Here is a 15,189-nt window from a genome sequence, read left to right as displayed (position 1 = left end):
TCGGCGTAGCTTTCTCCACATCACCACTTTGCTTAACCCGGGTTGCCCGACAAAAGCGATGCAGTCGCCTGTCGCAGTGGATGGTTGATGTCGATTCAACTTCAATTCGTGCTCAATTGGAGTGCCGCTTGTTTCCAGACGCCAGCAACGGCTCTGGATTGAGCTCGTGTGCCGCACTTCCCGTGGATGACGCAGCTCACGACTAACGGAAGGACAGAACGAATACCCGAGAACGGAGGCATTGACGACACGCGACAATGGCTTCAGCTTCCACTACCGCGCCGTCATTTCAGATTATCTCATCCCTGCGATACGATCCCGATCTTCCGAAGGTGACCTCCCGCAATGTGAATGATAGTAGCTATCCAGCCCCAGCGGACTCGCCTTATTACCTCCTGTCGTACCACCGAGACCGGCTGATCAATGCTGCACGTCATTTCGAATGGGATAAGGCGATAGATTTTCTACAACAAGATCTGGTCAGTTTTGAGAAACTCCTCGATGGCTCAATATCCGACGTGCAGAAGCCATGGCGAATGAGAATCGCCGTGGATTGCAACGGCAAAGGCTCAATCGAGGTCAATCCTACTGTAGCGATTGACCCATTGAACCTGTTGATTCCTTCCCTCCATAGCGGCATACAACCCACCATCTGGAAGGTGTTTGTTGATTCACAACTCACAACTCCATCTGGCTTCACCACACACAAGACCACCGCCCGAGACGACTACACGGCCGCTCGTGTGCGCGCAGGAATCACTTCCCCGGCAGAGACATCGGAAGTCTTGGTAGTCAATCCAGACGGGGAGATTATGGAAGGAAGCATTACTACACCCTACTTTCGACGGCCCATAGCGGGTGACGCGACCGAGCCAGTTTGGGTTACTCCGCCATTGACAAGTGGTGGAAATGCAGGCACGAGTAGGAGATACGCCTTGACACAAGGATTTTGCGTGGAGCAACTTGTCACCAAGGCAGATCTGGTAGACGGGGAGGAATGCTGGCTCAGTAACGGAGTACGTGGGTTCATGCGAGGCGTGGTAGTTCTGAGTCGATAGCTGCCTGACTGGAGGGCCTTAACAATCAATACGCGGATATATTTCCAGTCCACAAATGTGGCAATGGTATATTACAGAATAATGCTATTAGAAATATCCGTGGAATCAAATGATGCATGCAAGTTGGTTTTGATTTTGGGATTACTTTAGAAAATTAAGGCCTCAAAAGGCTTATTTCTTCTCAGCAACCACTGGGTTAAGGTTGCCCTTCCACTCCAAAGGACGCGGGCGCATGTACTCGGCCACAATCTCATCGGTGACCTGAGCCCGACGCTCTTGGAATTCCTTCACATACTTCTGCAGCTCTGCAATACAGATCTGCTTCAACTCGCCCGTAAGCATCTCACCCTTCTCATAAGCAGCGCGGATGCGCTCAAGCTCATCGTCGTCCTCGAGGAAGAAGGTCAGATATTGGAACGGAACATCGACCTTGGTGTTACCGCCCAGCTCGCGGTGAAGCTCCGTGGTCTCCTGGCCACCGGAGAAAGCGTACTTGTTGATCTTGTTCTTGATCTTATTGGGGGGATCGTTCATGAAGATGGCTGACGTTTCCACACTAGCGGACATCTTTGAGCCAGGGCCCTGGAGCGCGGGCAGGAAGACAGCGTGGATGAGCGAAGGCTTCTTATATTTCATCTTCTCAGCGTGTTCGCGACATTGCCGGAAGTAGGGATCCTGGTCAATGGCACAGGGAATCAAGCAGGGAATTGATGCGACCTTCTTGCGGTCGGTACCGAAAATCTGGGGGAAGCTAGTCGCGAACGCAGTCGCGGACTGGGTGGCGCAGAAGTGGAACTCTCCGATGTTGTTGCTGTCGGTGAACCCAAAGGTGCCTCGCACTTGGTTGATCGTAATCCGCTTGGCCATTCTGCAAATGTTCTCGTAGAATGCGCCACCAACGAAGTCAAAGTCACTGAAGATGAATGTCTTCTTCATGTCGAATCCGACAGCAATGATATCCTTCGCGTTGGCTTTTGTGAAGCGCTTGGCGTCCTCGATCTCGATCTTCTGGGAGTGCATATACTTCTCGTCGTCGGTCATCATGATCACAAGGGGAACATCGAACACATCTTGCAGCCACCTGATTGTTACAGAATCAGATTAATACTGCAATTGCCATATACCGCACGACAAAGGGGACTCGTACTTGGTGAACTCGAACGGAACGGTGTGTCCCACGTGCATACTGTCACTGCTGGGACCACGACCGGTGTAGAGATAGAAAGGTTGGCCCTTCTCATGGCGATCCAGGATCTTTCCCAACTCACGGTGACTGAACACAACGCCGCGGCGCATGAAACGGTGTGGGCGGTGGCCGGTGACCTTCTCGAAGCGCTCGAGCAGGTCTGGGGTGAGGGGAGTGGCGCCGAACTCGCGCACAAGCTTGTCGTAGTCGACGGGCAAGAGCTTGCCGGTCTCGTCGACACCGCCAGACACATCGAATGGTGTGATGACCTGGCTAACAGCCTTGGATGCGGGCGCCTGTTCGGCGAGGCTCAGCGTTGTGAGCGCTGGGGGTTGTCCTGGTTCGTCCGCCATGGTGTAAGCTTCTCGACGGCTATTGAACATCAATTAGTTGGCAATCCCATGGCTGTGAGGGGATTGAACTCGTACTTTGGGCTTTGATGGGCTGCTTGCGATGACAATCTACAATTCTTTGGCGGGGGAATTTCTGCCCCTCGACGATGAGTCAGACCCACCTCGCTATCAAGGGACCCAATATGATTGGTGGTACCTGGTCAATACCACGTGACTGTATATAGATATTGGCTTCATTGCACAAAGCCTTGGGAGGAATCAAGGAGGAAAGATTGTCGATTGCAAGGCGAGTGTAAGCATTTCGTCAAGGGAGATATAGCATCTCAGGTAAGCTTATCTAGGTCCTACATTAAGAGGGTCACTACTTGGTTCAACAAATTTGGTTCATGTTAAGATTTCATTTTCATGAAGAATTCCATATCTATACACACAAAAGAATCCCAGGGCATCCCATTGACGCAAGGGTATCGCTATGCTCATAAAACCAAACACGAAGAATCAAACAAACCACCAACCCCATATATGCTTTTTTTTGGAATATCGAGACCGTAAGACCTCAGGCAGTCTACTTGCGGAAGGTCAAAGACTTTCCAGCATCGTTCCGCTTTTGCTTGCGTGCGCCTGAGGGAGCTTCCAACGCCTTGGCGTAGGGATTGAACGGCTTCTTCTTCGGCTGGGCGCTCGCTGCAGCTGTGCGAGCCACATTGAGGATTGAGTCCGCAGTAGAATAGTCAAAAGGAGTCGAGTCGGCCTCTGATTGAGAGGCAGATTTAGCAGCCTTCTTAGCCTTCTTCTTCTCCTTGCGCAATTTTTTGCGCTGCTTTTCGGTCAACTCTGATTCATCGCTTGGTCCGGCCAAGCTATCAGGCGTAGAAAATTCTTCGTCAGGAGTGGCAACTGCAGCGACCTTCCGTTTGCGTGGACCGCCGAGATCTTTCACTGTGAAGTACTTGGGCATTTCAGGGGCCGGCGCGGGGGTAGGGGCAGCCTTAGGCGTCGGAGATGGTTGGGCATTTGCCGAGATACCAAGCGTTTCACGGGCTTCGGAGACGGTGGCAGGCATAGGCGGCAGAGGGAGAGAAAGTCGGAGAGCCTCCAGTGAGGCAACAGCAGAGTATGAAGCCGGGGCAGAGGGCTCTTGAACTTGCAGAACATCTCCCCAAAACTGAGATGTCTCGTAACGCTCAGCAATAGGGAAATCGACATCTTCCAGATCGACAGCCACGGCCGCTCGAAGAGCCTTGGGCGGCGGTGCGATATCGCGCCATTCTGGACCAGTCGCCCCAGCAGCATATGCCTCCTTGATGGTGGCAAGCAGATCCGCAGCCCTGTTCTTTGTAAGAGGGGTCATGGGCGAAAGTGTCCGCAATAAGGTCCCCATATCAAGAGGCATGACTTGAGCAAGCTTGAAAAGCATATGCTTGGGAAACACGCACTGCCAGCCTTCATCCTCGGCACGAGCGACCTCGTCGCGCCACTGGTGGATGGCCTTGAAGACAGCAAATTGCTCTCTCGAGAGCACTCCCCCAGAGTTTCTGGAAAGGATATCATACCAGCCCCCAGCACCTTGGCCCTTCTCCGCATCATAGACAGGGCGTTCGTATTTTTGCAGGGCCTCGTTCTTTGAGCGCTCTTGAACGTAGTCAATAAGGCTTTCTTGTGGAGTTGATGCCTCAATAAGTGCGTTTCGCAGACAATCATAGATGAAGAGAAGATAGTGAGTATCGGATCGGGCGTAGTCGAACATGCCAGATGGAAGTGGACGAACACGCCAATCGGCCATCTGATACCGCTTGTCGGCTTCAAAGTCAACAAACTTCTTGAGCAGGTACTTCAAGCTCCTCTTAGGATATCCCAGTGCAGACGCGGCATGGAAGGTGTCGAACATGCCAACCACGTACAATCCCAGATCACGCTGCAGCCAGATGATATCCATAGTTGATCCGTGCAGTACCTTCAGAATCTTGGGATCCGCAAAGACTTCGTTGAGGATCTGAAGCTCCTCTCTCCATGGCTTTAGGGTATCGACCACCCAGTCCTTATTCCGTGTACTGATTTGCATCAAGGACACAAGACCGTGATATGAGTGTACATCATGGTGTTCCAGATCAATCGCGATCTCCTTCGCCTGCTTCAGCTCTTCAAGCATTTCCTTGACTCCTTCCAAAGTGTCAACAAAGGTCGCGGTTGTGCCCTCGAACGAGAGGTAATCGATCGGAGGGGATGTCTGGTAAACAGACTTGGGGTACTGGGCATTGCGGATCTCGGTCTCATAAGGATGCGGGTACGCATTTGAGCCATCAATTTGTCGTTGGGCCAGAGACTTTTCAAGTGGAATGGTGGCATAAGGCTTGATCTTGAGAAGAGGGTGGAAAGGGCCCAAGTCGGAGTTATCAGGCTTGTGATCGAACAACAACTGCGGCTTGGGGATTTTGGAAGGTCCATAGTCGTATGTCGTTGGGAATTTGGGCGCTTTCCTAACCACCGGAGCCTGCTCTTCCTGCGAGGGGCTCAACTTCTTGATCACACCCGTGAACTCATCCAAACAAGCATCGGCTTTCTCGAGAAGCGAGTCGATCACGTCCACCACACCACGCCAATTGTCCTCAATCGAATCTTCTGTATCGAGTGATGGCGCATTAACATCGGTTCCGGCGGTGGCAGCCTTGAGCACGGCAGTTGTCAACGCAAGAATCCGCTCGCTTTGCTCGTCAAGCGACTCTGTGAAGTCTGCACTTGAGTTACGATGAAAGTTCAGGTCCTCCGCTGACAGTTGACCAACAGTACGGGTCACCTGCACCAAAGCGGCAGTCACCTTATCCTGGAACGGGGCGAGCTCTGCAGAATCCATGGCAGGCAGAGCTAAAAGGCCGTTGTAGATGTCAACTTTAAGAGTTCTAGCTACGAAGAAAAAAAGTGGAAGCACCGAAGAGTTGCGCGCTGACCGCCTGCCGTAAATAGGTTGGCAAGTGCGGATGTTTAATTGGCCAGACTCCGTGGCTCTGCGGCGACTTTCTTCACTTGCTGAGCTTCCAACACTTCAACATATCCAACTTACAGACGATTTCACCCTGAAGCAAGTTCATAGTAACTCGTTGAACTTTTGTTTGTTTTATTGTCAAATTAAAGGTCGGCTTGTCATAATGGCTGCTTCCATCGCCCCTGAATGCAACGACATCAAAGAGTAAGTTCCAAGTCGCTCTTCCGGTTTCTACACGGCGTGGCCAGAAAAGACACAGGGAGCTGACCATGGGACCACTAGGAAATATGACACCTGCTTTTTAAAGTGGTATAGTGAGAGTCAGTCTCCGCTATTTTGATTATTGAAGTCCTGCAAGTAGCAAAGTTAGCTGACGACGAGGCAGAATATCTTCGAGGCAACACCTCGTCGAATGACTGCGAAGAGCTGTTCAAGAAGTACAAGACATGCCTGCATGTGTGTCATCCGAGAAGTACGATATTCGATTTAATACATCTGGCTAACTATGTCCTGAAATACAGAAATCACTCAAAGAGAAAGGCATCGACACGATGCTCGATGACGCTCGGAAGAGCAGCAGTGAGACTGACACTGAGTTTCTCAAAAAATCATGAGACCTGACTCCTCTCAACCGATCTGGGCTTTTTCATCTCTTCTCTATGCATTTTCTGTTGGTACTTCTCGTTTACATTTTGATGGCGAGGACATTGTTTAATATACTTGGGCGCAAGCGGCAGCGGGTACATGGGTGTATTATATACAGGCAAGCGTGATCTCTCTTCTCTGCATACCATCATAACTTAGATGCATTCAAAATGATCTCAATTCTCTTCGAAGCGTTCACATCTTGGATACCACGTCAATTGAAAACGTGAAGATATGTCCTCTAGAGAAGGTTCAAACTGTTGGAAGGTGCTTCAAAAGGCGCATATTTATTAGAAGAACCAAAAATACGATCTATAAACTAGGGTATTATTGTAAAAACTCAACATCACCGATGGCCTCGTCGACGAACATCACCCTGGCCGAAATTAGGCGGGACTTTAGGAACCGGATTACCCAAGGCCCCAATTCCTCCCACAGAGCCAGAGCTTCCACTTCCGCTCCCACCTTTCTTGGGCTGGGTTAACATTGACCATACCTCGGCCATGCCTGCACGTCGAGCTGGTAGCATGCTGTATTGCATGCTGTACAGGTTGCGGCGGTGGATGGGTGGGACAAAGCGGCCCGTCATGAGACAAAATATGACCCGGGGTGCTAGATAATGCTTGCGTAGTCGATGACCAAGTTGGAAGTATTGGTCGAACATGGCGCGGAGCGGGAGCGGGATGGACTGGAAACCAAAAATTTAGAGCGATTCTTCGTGAACATAAATTTAATGATTGGACAAACCTCGAGGTGGATGTAAGAAACAGCTGGAGAGTCTTCATCGTTGGGACCTTTCGTCAATGCGTCCCGGAGTTCAAATCGGATACCGCCGGGTAGTCGCCTCGAGTCTTTCACACGCAACATCAACGCGAACAGCGGGAAATGATTCAAAAAGGCCAGGCAAGTATCGAAACCAGCTTTCATGGAGATGATCAACATTCGAGCCGAGGCGAAGGTGAGGTAAAAGACAATCACGGTCGGGAGAAGGAAGAAAAGAACGGTAAACAAGATGGTGCCAAGCAAAAGCTGGTCGAGGTCGTAATCGCATGAGTCTATCCGGTTGCGCAAGACGTTGCGCTTCTTTCCACGAAAGAGATGGAACAGAGAAATGATGATGGTAAGTTGCCAGTTGAAGATTCTAGCAGAGGCAATGTAGAAGGAGTAGATGTGGACAGTGAGAATTGACAGAAGGTCGGAAAATAAGGCAATGGGCATGCTGGCGCCGGCGAAACTGGAGCAACCCACAATGTAAATGATATGTGGGAGGTACGGTTGCAGATTGGCGATACATGCTGCCCAATTTTCAATAACCCACAGGAACAAGTCACCAAGGAAGGCCGCAAGCTCATTGTTCAACTTCAAGCCAGCTGGCCAATCCATCAACCACGAGATGGTGCGCTGCAGGCCTTCCACAGTCCAGCCTGTCAAAACGGTATTGATTTGGGATGCTACCCAGTTTGCATTGTCGATGATATAGGACCCAAGAGCAATGCCAATGATCACGTCATTAGCGACGAGCCACAAGCTGTTGTAGAATCGAATATAATCCGGGTGACTGGTTATTACACTCTCCCAATTGTCTTTTCGTTGCCGAAGTTTGACGTACTGAATAGGCCAGTAACAGAATTGCTGCAAGCGTATATCCACTTGCTGGGCAGTCGCAGAGATATCTTTGAGAGCAGCAGCGTCCGGTCGAGCTCGCCATTCAAGAATCTGCAAGACAATTTCGGCGACGGATCGATGGCCCACAAGCCCTATGACAAAGACTCTGGTGATGATGGGCCAGATCCATTGCCAAAAGACATGAGCTAGGCAGAGGACGATGAAGCCCCACAACGTCGTGGCAGATTCCACCACGCGCTCTCCAACACTCATACTCCGCTTAGCACGAATACCGATGAGATGAGTATTCTTATGCATCAGCTGCGCCATTTCGTATGCGCAGTTGACTTGGTTGATGATCAGCGGAAGTGCCTGTTCCTTCTGTGACGGCGCATGCTTGACAACCGTATGAAACTTGAGTTTCTCAACCAGCACTCGAGCTCGCGTTTTTTCCCTCTCCTCTCCCGACTCAATCTTATCCGTTACTTGGCTGAACTTTTCTGACGCAGCTACCTTGTCACCCAATGCCAGCGAGATGGGATTTAACGACATGTACTCCATGCGGGTCGGGTGCGGACGATCATACATAATGACCTGAACCGATAGATTCGTCCCGGGAGGGCAGTATATTTGTGGAACCTTGGAGGTAGATTGCGAGTTCACGTATAGATGGGAGGGATTGAACAAGGTCGGAGGAGACTGCGGATTCGTCGAACCGAGGACGTGCATCTGAGATCGGCCGCACAAGGTAAAGATGCGAACAATCGGATGTGGACTATTCCGAAAGAGAATACCGGCGCGGAGCGCGTTGTCAACATTGCGCGGCTATTCCGTGGACACAGCACAGTCAGTATGCCGTTACGCAATGCCATATATCCCTCCACCGATAAACGACTCACCTCGACATCTTCCAACACCGTGAGCACGAAGAGATCTAGCTCCGAGTTGCGCCATCCGACAATCACTCCCGGCGACGAGGATCGCGGGAGATCATATGGCCAGAATACCCGCAAGAGCCTATCGCTCATGAGCATATTGTCATCCTTCGCTGGACCCTTAGAACGAGCCTCGGCGGCGCAACTGTTCTCGCGCGGAGACACCGAGATGTACGTGGCGCGGGTGCTAATAAAGCAGTGGATGCATTAGCATACCTGTTGACAATAAAAGACCTTCCAATATTGCAGGCCCACCTCGAGCGCTTCGGATTGAGCTTACCAGATTCCTTTCTCTTGAAGCCAGGTGATTTATTGGCAGGACCAGGAGGAAGAAAAAGACGGAGAGAAACAGGAATCCCTTCAAAGTTCTTGTCTATAGCCAGCCACAGCAAGGACGAGAGTCAGCAAAAAGTCCACAGTCCCGCGCATCGGAGTCCCCAGTGGGAGACGGAGGGAGGGGTGTCCTCTCCGAACCACCAACAACAAAACATACCACAACACCGTGGTCCCACGCAAAGATGGCTAATTCGTATAGGCGGGTTACAAGGTCCCACCGAGCGGTGATGTAGCCCGCGACAAAGATCCCTAGGGTGAGGATGGAAAAGGGGTGCATGAATCAGGGTGGTTCAAGCGGTCCGCGGTTTAGTTGGCGCGCATAGCTGGAGAGGCGAAGATTGAGAGATGGGCTTTTCTGCCAGGACAGACGGTTTGAGGGGAGGTCACAACGATGGTACTGAGGAGGATGAGGGTCTTGGAGGAATCATGAACGAGTGAATGAAGAATAACAGACAAGCTTTTGGACAATCCGCCCGCTTTGGTTACTCCGAGGCGCGTTGGCGTCTAGGCCGGCAGGGTTGACCCACGTGACTGTCCCTGATCTACAGCGAGTTTGCTGCCAGGAAATATTTAGCGATCACGGAGTTATTTTGTATCAATTGATCGAGACAGGTTGATATAAGACTATTGTACCCGAAAACTATTTTAACACAGGTCCTGGTCAGATCCATTTCTCTTGAAACCCCCAATCCCAGACACCAGACTCCTGACAAACCCTGGATCTTCGTCCATTACTCGCATCCCTAAAGAGCTTTGATACCCTGGAACACCTTGTTCGCCTGTAACTTCTCATCTCCTTTGACAAGATCGCGCATTATCTGGCGCTTCTGCTCAGACGAGAGGTCTTTACCTTCAATCTCAGCCTTCCACTTCAACAGCATCTCCTTGAGAAGGACGCTGCCTTCCTCCACCTCCTCTTGTGAGTACTTATCCAATGAGGGAGTAGGCTGCTGTTTTTCCGCAGTCTCGGCAGTTGAGAAGTCCTCCAATTCCTCCGCCTTTTGGCGGGCCATGTTGACAACCTTGTCGGGGAATCGGACGAGCTCGGCAACGTGGATACCAAAAGATTGATCGCAGATACCCGGTTCCACGCGGTACAGCAACGTTACTTGTTGCTTCTTCTTTTCCGCGCCGTCGTCAGCGTCGCCTTCGGCTCCGTCGCCAATGAATGCCACGACGTGTAGGTTCTTCACGGCCTTTTGATACCGATCCGCCAACGCAGTCAACTCGTGGAAATGAGTCGCGAAGAGACCGAAGCAACGAATCTCGGTAACGATGTGCTCCGAAATCGCCCAGGCAAGACCAAATCCATCGTAGGTACTAGTTCCACGACCAAGCTCGTCGATGATAATCAAAGATTCTGAGGTGGCAGACTTGAGAATGTTGGCTGTCTCGAGCATCTCTGCCATGAATGTGGAGACACCTTTGAGCTGCGAGTCACTAGCACCGACTCGGGCAAGGATGCAGTCGAAGATTGTCAGCTCTGCTTCAGTGCAAGGTACGAAGCAACCGATCTGGGCCATGAGTGCAATGACACCGATTTGCCGGATGTATGTAGATTTACCGCCCATGTTGGGACCAGTAATAATGAGGAAGGATGATTCGTCGCGAATCAAAGAGACATCGTTGGTGATGAAGGAGATGTCGTCTTGCATTTCCATGCATGGATGACGGGCTTCCCTGAGCACAGTGTTACCGGTCCCTCGAGGATGCATCTTGGGCCGAACGTATCCCGCTGGCGCATGGACTGCAGCATGTGCAAAGCTCACAATAACATCGAGGTGTGCCAGAACACCGGCAAGCTGTTCCAAGACGGGACAGTAGGAGGCAGCAACGTTCACAACTTCATTAACGAGACCAGTTTGGGTTCGGTTGTAGTTGGATGATAATTGGTCGTGCTCCCGACGGAGAGATTGCATCGTAGAGGTGGTGAAGTACACGCCGTTCTTCTGCGTCGAGCACTCTTGGTATCCCTTCTTATTGCGAATGCAACCCGCTTCCGTGCGAGTCAGACGGAAGCACCAACCATGTACACGGTGGTTCTCCATGAAGAGCTTCTTCTCCATATCCTGGTTCAGATCCTTTGCAACCCGGCGGTGCTCCATGTCCATATCATACCGAACCTTGTCCAGCTTCTTGCGAATAACTCGGAGGCCCTCATCAAATTCCGGCTTGATGATAAACTCGTGGTTCTCGAGCGCAGCGAGGTCAACTGTAGTCTCCACCATCTCCTCCAGCCTTGCCAGGCCGTCCGAGTGACCCCGCAGCTTAGACGTATACTCCTTATCCAACGGTACTTGATATTGCTCATCCATGACATCTTCCAGGGCCCTGACAAATCCAGGAAGCCGGATAGCCACCTGATATACGCGAACAACGTCCTCCAAATTAGCCTGTTTCCGCTGGAAACGTTTAGCAAGACGGTAGAGATCGGGAATAGCACGCAGATGCTCCTCCTGCATCGTCTGACGCAGCTCCGTGTTGACCACAAACGCCTCCACCAGCTGCTGCCGCTGCTCAATGGCGGCAAGATCCATCAGCGGCTGTTTCAACCACTGCGACAGCAACCGACTTCCCACGGGCGTCTTGCAATGATTCAATAAACCAAACAGACTCATACTCTTCGATCCGTCCCGCGGACCAGGCATGAGATTCAAAGCACGCAGCGCAGACGCATCCAGCTTCATGTACTGCGACAAATCATGCTGATAAAGCTGGTACTGGCCGGAATTAGTCGGGTCCGTCATCACGCCAAGGTACTTGATCAACGCAGACGCAGATCCCATAGCAAGCTTCAGTTCCGTCTGCGGCAGGGTACCCGCGGACCGTTCATCACGCAGCAACCGCGTGAGATCTTGCTCGATATCGCGCAGGCCGTAATCTGCGGCCGGCCGCTCGGAGATCGCAATGCCACAGCTATCCGCAATAGCACGAATCTTGGCCAGTTCAACATCCTTCCCGGCCGAATCCATCACAACCAAACACTCCTTCACGCCGAGCTGGATGACCAAAGACTCGAAGTTGGAGTAGATATCGTTATCGAGGAACTCGCTCACGCCGAGCTCGCGTACGCTCGCATCTGCAAAACACACGCCGACGTTCCTAGCCTCCGACGCTCGCGCAGAGATCTTCACGGCTAGAATGATAGGCGCTGAATCCATCGACATGGCACCCACGCTGCCGAGCTCATCTTCCACGTCCTGCAGGTTACCGGGACTAGCTTGCTTGCCCAACTTCCAGTTTCCCTTGCCGGTACCGCCAGACACCCAGATCTCGACGCGCTTGTTGAGGCGGAAGAGTGCTTCGCGGAGGAAATTACGGAATACAGTCACGCTCATGGTGACGGAGGGTAGTCCGTTGGTCTCGCTGCGACCGAGGTTCCGGAGGACGGAGGTGGTTTTGTAGACGGTGCGAGCGATGAATTCGGCATCGGCGCCGTGTGAGGAGTACCAGTCGCCTCGATCGAAGACACGGATGGTCTCATTGTTGTCTGCTTCGGGGAGGGAGCGGTAGAAGCGGATGAAACCGACTTCGTCGTCGACCTGGCCGGGTTGGGAACATTGATTAGCAATGTCTTTTTGGTGGAAATTTGGGCAGTGAAAATTGAAGTAGACAGTACCTTCAAATCTGGTCGAGATGACATCTTGCCGGTGATTCTGCAACTAATTGCCGCAGTATTCTGAAAGTCACCGAGCTTGATGGTGTTCTGACACTTGGGGCTGGCCTCGAGACGCGTTTTGGGAGGACGCGGTCACGTGAAACGCGTCGCGCGTTAAGTGCTCAACCTATCTACTGTAGTCTATAGCCTCGCCAAAGGACTACGGAGTACAGTACATACTGATGTTATTAAGCTAAACGTGGAGGGAAGGAAACCAGTCCTGTGATGAGTGTAATTAAGATTTATTGTTGAGGTAATGGGTATGATGGTAAGATGTATGGTAACAGACAAAATGTCCACAAAAGTACAGGGTATCAGAACAACGCTTCAATGCAAGGTCGCGAGCAAGACCGGCTCGACGGATGCGATGTATACAACACAAATCAAAACACAATCCACCATGAATCGTTCAAATCTTCAACATGGGAGTCGACGCGCAAGCCAGGGGCTTCTCCCACTCGGCCTTCAATAGAGCCACCTTGGCTCCAAGTTCGTTGGCCTCAATATCCTTGCAGGATTTGAGGACGACAGAACGAATATCTTTCACAGTAACCATTGTTACCCAGTGACCGGCCACACGGGGATCTGCCAGGATCTCAAGGCACGCTTCGACTTCGTCCCGAGGGATGGGAATCCGGACAGAATCACGAACATGCTCGACCATCGTCTCCAACTTGAAGGGCTTGCGCTGGCTAGCGAACATGGCCTTGATACCAGTGCCCACATAGGCAGCTGGACGCAAAAGTGCAAGAATCCCGACAATTTCCTCCACGCGATCGGCGGCCGATCGAAGAATCATCTCCTTCTTGGTTGGTGGCGGTGGCAGCTTGGACTGGCGCAGCTCCTTATTCTTAATGCGATCCAGGAGACTCTGTCGACGATTGATCGCAGGAGCCAGGGGCTTGGCCTCTCCAATCTCTCCCTCTGCACGCAATTTCTCGGTCTTCATCCGGATGACGCCAGACCTCAAATCTTGCAGTCGCTGCTGGCCCTTCTTGAACGCAGTAAAGGGCGTGAGCGATTCGTGAATAGGCACGAGACCGAGGGACTCGAGGAAGAGAGATGGACGATCCTCCTCCTTGGCAATCTCGAGAGAGGGTTCTGTCTGTTCCCACAGCAAATCCAAGGCCTGTTCGAGTGCATCCTGCAGGGCAGCGGGCTGTTCATCCACCAGCACGGTTCGTTCGACGCACACCTTTCCCAGGCCGTAATTTGCCAGACGATAGGAGACATCCTTGGCCTTCAAGCTATGATCCCATACCCACAAGAGACGTTGGAGATCTTTCGGCTGCACCTTGCGCTTCTTCCAAATTCTGGTCACGTTGGGAAGGAACTCGCGGAGATCAGCGGGGGAAATGGGGCCATTGTGAGCCATGTGAATAGAGAAAGCCTGGACGAAAGCAGAGTGAAGGCTCAAGAAATCGTTTACGCAGGGTGCGCGCGGTGCAAGTTTGGGCTCTGGGATGACCTTCTCAAAGTGGAGGGTGCGTTGTTTCGAAGGGGTGTCGGGAACCTCGGGGATGTTGGCGACGGTCGACACGCGAGTGCGACGGCTCGGGGTCCGCTTTGGCGAAGCATAGTGACCACTTCGTGGAGAGGAAACCGACAATTGGCTGATTTTCAAAGTCTTGGAAGGCGTATTGGCCTCCTCGTCCAGCGATTGCCGACCGGCACCGTCCACATTCTCGAGCTCCTGCAATTTCCTTTTCTTCGACGGGGAAACGGGCAGAGATGCAGTTTTCTTCGCAGGCAGCGACGGTGAGATACCGGCCTTGGTTGCCCGGCCAAAGCTCTGAATGGCGGGTTGACTTTGGAGCAGGGCGCTCTGTCTGGCGGTACGCGGCATCGCGACTGCAAAATTTGCCTTTTCGGCGGGAGCGGATCCAAGGGGGGGGGAAGTTCAGGGAGTCGCAACCGATAAATGCAGCTGGAAATATAATCAGAGTAAGAGATACCGAGTATTAGAGGGTTAAAATGGGTGGTAAGAGGCGGAAAGTGAGATGTTGGAGAGCAGGGAAGGGAGGAGTGGTGCAGTGATTAAGGAGCAGGTAGCACTTAGCACTGAAAAGGAAAACAGGACGCGAAAAAGGCTCGACGCGTCGCGTGGGGGACGTTAGTCCGTTTCGGGTTTAATCACGCGTTGGAGGAGTTTCACGATCAGTTTCAGTAATAATAGCACCGCGAGATAACGAGAGTCTGTTTGCAACAAGCACTAGTTTTGGAACAAAATAGAATCGATGGTTCTGGAGCACCATTTAAGTAACAAAAAAAAACTTTCGGATGGGCGAGATGATCAGTAGACTGGGGTTGGCATCCTCGTCACTATGGTAATTGTTCGGCATGGGAATGCTGCGTCGGGACTCTCGGGAGTATGAGCTGCAGAACAAATAATACTCCGCAATATGCAGGCAAGATTACCTACAGCAGACGAGA

The 15,189-nt window shown here is 51.8% G+C and overlaps 7 protein-coding genes across 7 annotated transcripts; 2 read left to right on the top strand and 5 right to left on the bottom strand.

The window, feature by feature from the left end:
* Positions 1-257: 257 nt before the first annotated feature.
* N7458_010502 (uncharacterized protein) lies at positions 258-1,058 on the top strand (the record flags this gene model as incomplete). The annotated part of the gene is made up of 1 exon (XM_056913884.1): positions 258-1,058. One exon carries the CDS (start codon positions 258-260, stop codon positions 1,056-1,058), a length of 801 nt encoding a protein of 266 aa, XP_056762733.1.
* A 171-nt stretch (positions 1,059-1,229) lies between these two features.
* On the bottom strand, positions 1,230-2,597 carry N7458_010501 (tryptophan--tRNA ligase WRS1; the record flags this gene model as incomplete). The annotated part of the gene is made up of 2 exons (XM_056913883.1): positions 1,230-2,139; positions 2,206-2,597. 2 exons carry the CDS (start codon positions 2,595-2,597, stop codon positions 1,230-1,232), a joined length of 1,302 nt encoding a protein of 433 aa, XP_056762732.1.
* A 565-nt stretch (positions 2,598-3,162) lies between these two features.
* On the bottom strand, positions 3,163-5,448 carry N7458_010500 (exosome nuclease subunit RRP6; the record flags this gene model as incomplete). The annotated part of the gene is made up of 1 exon (XM_056913882.1): positions 3,163-5,448. One exon carries the CDS (start codon positions 5,446-5,448, stop codon positions 3,163-3,165), a length of 2,286 nt encoding a protein of 761 aa, XP_056762731.1.
* Positions 5,449-5,740: 292 nt separating this feature from the next.
* Positions 5,741-6,191, top strand: N7458_010499 (uncharacterized protein; the record flags this gene model as incomplete). Its single annotated transcript, XM_056913881.1, has 4 exons — positions 5,741-5,781; positions 5,860-5,897; positions 5,963-6,033; positions 6,099-6,191. 4 exons carry the CDS (start codon positions 5,741-5,743, stop codon positions 6,189-6,191), a joined length of 243 nt encoding a protein of 80 aa, XP_056762730.1.
* A 377-nt stretch (positions 6,192-6,568) lies between these two features.
* Positions 6,569-8,861, bottom strand: N7458_010498 (phosphatidylinositol N-acetylglucosaminyltransferase; the record flags this gene model as incomplete). Its single annotated transcript, XM_056913880.1, has 3 exons — positions 6,569-6,910; positions 6,970-8,652; positions 8,727-8,861. The coding sequence occupies 3 exons, from the start codon at positions 8,859-8,861 to the stop codon at positions 6,569-6,571; spliced, it is 2,160 nt and encodes a 719-aa protein (XP_056762729.1).
* Positions 8,862-9,841: 980 nt separating this feature from the next.
* Positions 9,842-12,741, bottom strand: N7458_010497 (mismatch repair ATPase MSH2; the record flags this gene model as incomplete). The annotated part of the gene is made up of 2 exons (XM_056913879.1): positions 9,842-12,640; positions 12,718-12,741. 2 exons carry the CDS (start codon positions 12,739-12,741, stop codon positions 9,842-9,844), a joined length of 2,823 nt encoding a protein of 940 aa, XP_056762728.1.
* Positions 12,742-13,165: 424 nt separating this feature from the next.
* Positions 13,166-14,602, bottom strand: N7458_010496 (DNA replication factor Cdt1 C-terminal domain-containing protein; the record flags this gene model as incomplete). Its single annotated transcript, XM_056913878.1, has 1 exon — positions 13,166-14,602. One exon carries the CDS (start codon positions 14,600-14,602, stop codon positions 13,166-13,168), a length of 1,437 nt encoding a protein of 478 aa, XP_056762727.1.
* Positions 14,603-15,189: the final 587 nt, after the last annotated feature.

The sequence above is a fragment of the Penicillium daleae genome, assembly GCF_028827525.1.
Source record: "Penicillium daleae strain IBT 16125 chromosome Unknown utg000008l_segment0_segment0, whole genome shotgun sequence".
NCBI classification, from domain to species: Eukaryota; Fungi; Ascomycota; class Eurotiomycetes; order Eurotiales; family Aspergillaceae; genus Penicillium; species Penicillium daleae.
The sequence above is the reverse complement of the archived record's forward strand: the minus strand, read 5'-3'. Positions and strand labels throughout refer to the sequence as shown.